Consider the following 4853-nt stretch of genomic DNA (forward strand, 5'->3'; position numbering starts at 1 on the left):
TGGACAGAACGGGATTACAGATCTGCAGGTCACAACATGTTTTAGAGCACGCGAACTACCAACAGACTTTAACATGGTTCCTGCACCTGTAACAATTTCACCCACGATTTTTAACAAATTAATTGGATGATCAAACAGAAGGTGACAATAATGAATGACACAACCGCCGAACTGGGAACTAATATACTCGATGATATTGTCGTGTTGTACAAGGAATGGATTTTAAACGAATTGGGCTTTCATGATAGACTTATAAACGGGTTCTTGATGAAATAAAACACCAGTATGAAAAGTTGAGTTATGATTGGATTTTAAACGAATTGGGCTTTTTTGAGTACGCTGAAATCCTTTCACACATGAAAACGGGTTCATTGATTAGTGACTATAACTAGTTGAAGAGTACTCGTTTACATTTCGAATATAACTTATTGCGTTTAATTCGTAAAATTATTTCGTGTGTAACGATTATGTCGGTGAAACATAACTCGACTCCAACGAAGAGAAAAAGTCAGACAAAAATTTAGATGGATTTAGTGGAGGGTTTTATGAAAAATAGAGAAGTTATCGTTTGACCCCTAAAGTTTACCTTTGCACTCCAATGGAGTTTCAATTTATCCCTAAAGTAATTTACGTTTCACCCCCTTGAATTTTTCGATAATTGTCATTTTTAGTGTGGAGTCCTTGTGTGTACAACAATTGACTCTTAGTGTACAAACGTATTAAGCGCGAAGTGGGTACTATTCATAACCCTTTGTTACATAAAGGGTTAATATATTCAAAACAAAATCAACTATATTGATTTATATAATAAATACATGATATAGAATAACAAATTTAAATTCATTTATGTAATAAGTGAGTGAAGTGATATAGGGTGTAATAAACGAGGATGAATAGAAGAGTTTGATCCCAAACACTGAAGAGAAAGATACAGATTTTAATTAGAGACCCGAAAGCTAAATACCTAAAACATAAAATATGTGTCCATAATAATTAATAATATCAAAACCAAACACTCCTCTTAATACAATAAGGGGTAAATAACATTAAAACCCTGTTTTTCATGACCAAAATTGTCAACATCTATTTAAAATTACTAAACATACATTATTACTCTTCAGTCTTCTTCTTTTTCTTGTCTTTCTTCTTCTTACTTGGCTTTTCACTCTCAGCTTCTTCATCTTCATCTTCATCAGCATGTTTTCTCTTCTTTTTCTTCTTTTTCTCCTCTTCTTTCTCTACTTCAACAACTTCTTCTTCAACTGCCTTTTTCTTTTTCTTTTTGTCTTTCTTTTTTCCAGCACCAGTATCTTCATCTGCAACTGCTTCTTCTTCGTCATCCTTCTTTTTCTTCTTCTTTTTATCTTTCTTCTTTCCTTCATCAGTAGTAGATGGTGGGGCCACCATCTCTACATCTTTCTCAGCTTCTGCTTCTATCCTCCCAAGTACCGAATCTGCTGCTACATTGTATGTCTGCACCATGTATTAATTGAATTAGAACAACTTGTAAATGTGTTACTTTGGATTGTGAATCATGTCAAGTTTATATAAAATTATTTAAAATGGTAGCGTTATATGGGTCAAAATGTCTGAAATTGATTTAAAGTTTCCTTCTTTTTGGCAAAAAATAAATAAATAAATAAATATAAGAGGATCTTTTATCAATGAGAAAGATTCAAAACTAACCAACCTAAACAAAGAAGATCAATAACGCCTACAACACTAACAACAAAACCACAATCAACTATAACAAAGGAGACTTGAAGTTTATTCCTTTATAGCCACCTGTCTTCTATATAAATTACTAATTTTTAGTTATACCTCGTAATGAAAGAATTTTTCTTTTGTGGAATTAAGCAGTTTCATTTTTAAGAAAGAAATTATTATGTTAAAGTAGCAAATAGAATTAATTTCTAAAATGAACTTTTTTTTTCAAAAAACGGATGTTTCTTACTAGCCTCATTCGAACATCGCTAAGAGTCAAATTCGAAAGAAAAAAAACGATTGGTGAAACTTACTACTTGAAAATTAACAGGACCTCTGTTTTAATCAAAGATTTAGACTGTTAGTGTAATTTTTTGTGTTTATAATCATATACATAGCACTTCAAAACACTAGTTTATTGAAATAATAATCAAACTAAAAAGATGGAAAAAAGAATTTATGGTCGACCCAACCAACCAACCAAGCCTGTTTCAACCCGAACCTGCCCATTTAAATTAAACAACTCTACGATTCAAGATAGCAAACTATAAAGATAACGAAAGTAAAATAACACCTTAGCGGGAGTAATCATTGCACCATCTCCTTTCTTGAGATCCTTGTTATAAGCTTCAATCTTAGGTTTGCCTTTAGTAGACCCCGCTGAACGACCAAGTTCTCGTCCTTCAAGACTCCTTAATCTCGCTTCAAGCTTAACACAACACCAAAAAAAAAAATTAAAAAGTTAACAACTTTTTGCAAAAAAAATAAAACCCATAATCCATATATCCTCAAACACAATAATACCTTGAGACGATTCTCCATTCCCATAGTATTATCTTGAGTATCACCAAGCGCATCATACCGAATCGCTAACGCCGTTTTCGCAGCAAGCGAACGCGAAATCTTCCCCTTGTGTTTTGGTGCTGCTTGACCAATCAAACTCGCATGATAAATAAGCCCGTATTTAGGTGTTGAATGTTTTGTCTTCAAAGCCCTAAAAAGTGCCTTTTCTGCACCAAGAATTTGAACCGTACTACCGGGCTGTTTCGCAAGATTAATCAAACTACCCCCGTGTGCAATTAGACGAGCACCAACAAGTTCTCCAACAATAGCAGTTAAATTTGGCGCAATTGTATTCATCCTGGTCTTTAAATAATCATACAGTTGTGCTCTGTATTCAGATAAAGACAAAACTTGATCACAAAGATCCTTAATATTGACCAAGTCAAGTTCGCTAACTTCGGTTCCCATAGAAACCACTGCAGCCTCTTTTAGTTCAGCTTCAATCTCTTCACTCAGTATCTGTTAACAATTAAAATCACAATTCTTTAATAAAAAGTTAACAATGTTGTATGTTTTTTACCCACAATAAGTATGTAAAAACCTCGGAAAAATCAAGTTTTGCAGCGTTCGTGCGGTAACCCATGAGCTTTACTGCTTTGGCATAAAGAATGTTGTCGGACACGATTTTAGCAAGCTCCGGAAAATGCCAACCGTACCATTCTCGAACCCTCATTGCATACGTGTTGAGTTCTTTATCAAGATCATCTAACAACCCAATAGCTTGAATAATCATGGTATCCACCTAGTACACAATCATATTAACAAAACAAACTGTTCAAATCATGTTTTAACAAAAAAAGTACAATACTTTGAGTACTAAATAAGAATATGATTACCTTATCTGGACTAAACTTAAGTTTGTATCTAGACAGACTATGAGATAAACCTAAACTCATTGGGGCTAAATCTTGTGCACCCAAACCAGTTATGAGTTCGGTTAGTTGACTTCTGACACCTCTCATAAGTTCCATAACACCTTGGTTATGAACACAGTCGATTTTCTGCAAGAATAGTTAAAAATTTGAAATTTAATCCAAATATACTGAAACCAAACTATAAATTTCCAAGATTAAATTAAGGCTTACCAGTTTTTCCTTAATTGCATTACCAAGTTTGGAGTCTGCAACAGCCAATGTCTCACCATCGCAATGAGAACGTAAGAATTTGCGCAAACCTTTACTGGGCTTACTATCAATTAACAGAGTAGCTGCTGATAGTGCTTCTGATGTGTTCTCAAATTTAGAAAAAGCTTTTAGCTTAACCACCTATTATTAAAATGAGCTTGTAAGTACACGTTTTAATTAAGATTTATATATGTATCATACAGTGTCTACTAGAACCAATAACACACACAGACAAGTCAAGATCAACAAAATAACAGTGTGTAGTTTAGAATACAGAGTGAGATTCAAACACATACTGTGCAGTTTTAAAAAATAAACAACCACTGCTTGAAATATCAGTAAATCACTTAACTTTCTCTCATTAGCAAGTTTAACATTTGTTCTTAGTTTAACATAAATAAATATAAATAAAACTAAATAATTTAAACAAATAAAAAAAGCAAAAATATTTACAAAAAATCAACCTGTCTGGCAGTATCAGCAGATGAGAACTCCTTCCATAAATCCTGAAAACACAAAATCAATACAATCATAAGCAATATAAACACAAACAAACAGATATCATATACTATATGTATATGTGTATATACTTACATCAACTTTGGAAAGCTTTCCTTCATCCAAAACTTTAAAAAGGGCGAAACCAGCTGGCGTTTCAAAAAGAACTAACATTTTTCGTAATTATCAAATTAATTACTCCTGAGAAAAATAAGAAATGTATACAGAAATAGTAAGTACAAGTAATATTAGAAAAGGATGGTGGAAATTATTAAACCCTAGAAATTGATTTGTACCTCCAAATAGTATAACTGTTACTGCCGCTTGTTTTTGTGGAGGAGGAAGAAGAGGAGAAAGGGGGTTATGAAAAGAATTAGGGTCTAGGGTTTTAACAAGCTGGATGGAGGCAGCGTATGGTGCAACCTATATATGTGACGATTATCATTTACAATTTTACTTTATTTAGGGTTTTTTTATTTTTTTATATATAAATAATAAATAAATACTAGTGAAATGATACGTAAAATTACGGGTTTGTTTAAACAAGACAGTTAAATTATATATTTTAGGTATTAAGTGAACGTAAATCTTAAAGTCATTTAGTTTAATGATTCATGGACCCACAGAGTCCGACTAAGAAACTCGTCAGTTGAACATTTCATCAAACACCTAAAATGCATATTA

The 4853-nt window shown here is 32.7% G+C and overlaps 1 protein-coding gene across 1 annotated transcript; it reads right to left on the reverse strand.

Annotated features, from left to right (window-relative positions):
• Positions 1–880: 880 nt before the first annotated feature.
• Positions 881–4586, reverse strand: LOC139896216 (probable nucleolar protein 5-2). The gene is made up of 9 exons (XM_071878811.1): positions 4466–4586; positions 4266–4370; positions 4136–4177; positions 3633–3812; positions 3384–3548; positions 3089–3289; positions 2509–3006; positions 2279–2413; positions 881–1473 (listed from the first exon to the last, which is right to left on the reverse strand). Exons 2-9 carry the CDS (start codon positions 4341–4343, stop codon positions 1111–1113), a joined length of 1662 nt encoding a protein of 553 aa, XP_071734912.1. The 5' UTR covers positions 4344–4370; positions 4466–4586; the 3' UTR covers positions 881–1110.
• Positions 4587–4853: the final 267 nt, after the last annotated feature.

Source organism: Rutidosis leptorrhynchoides, chromosome 3 (genome assembly GCF_046630445.1).
Source record: "Rutidosis leptorrhynchoides isolate AG116_Rl617_1_P2 chromosome 3, CSIRO_AGI_Rlap_v1, whole genome shotgun sequence".
Taxonomy (NCBI): Eukaryota; Viridiplantae; Streptophyta; class Magnoliopsida; order Asterales; family Asteraceae; genus Rutidosis; species Rutidosis leptorrhynchoides.

Excerpts from the sequence above, each read along its gene's own strand:
- LOC139896216 (XM_071878811.1), bottom strand. The coding sequence starts at position 4,343 with ATGTTAGTTCTTTTTGAAACGCCAGCTGGTTTCGCCCTTTTTAAAGTT. Across the intron at positions 4,178-4,265 it reads GAAAGCTTTCCAAAGTTGAT|GATTTATGGAAGGAGTTCTC; the intron begins GTAAGTATATAC and ends TTGTGTTTTCAG. Across the intron at positions 1,474-2,278 it reads CAATGATTACTCCCGCTAAG|ACATACAATGTAGCAGCAGA; the intron begins GTGTTATTTTAC and ends TACATGGTGCAG.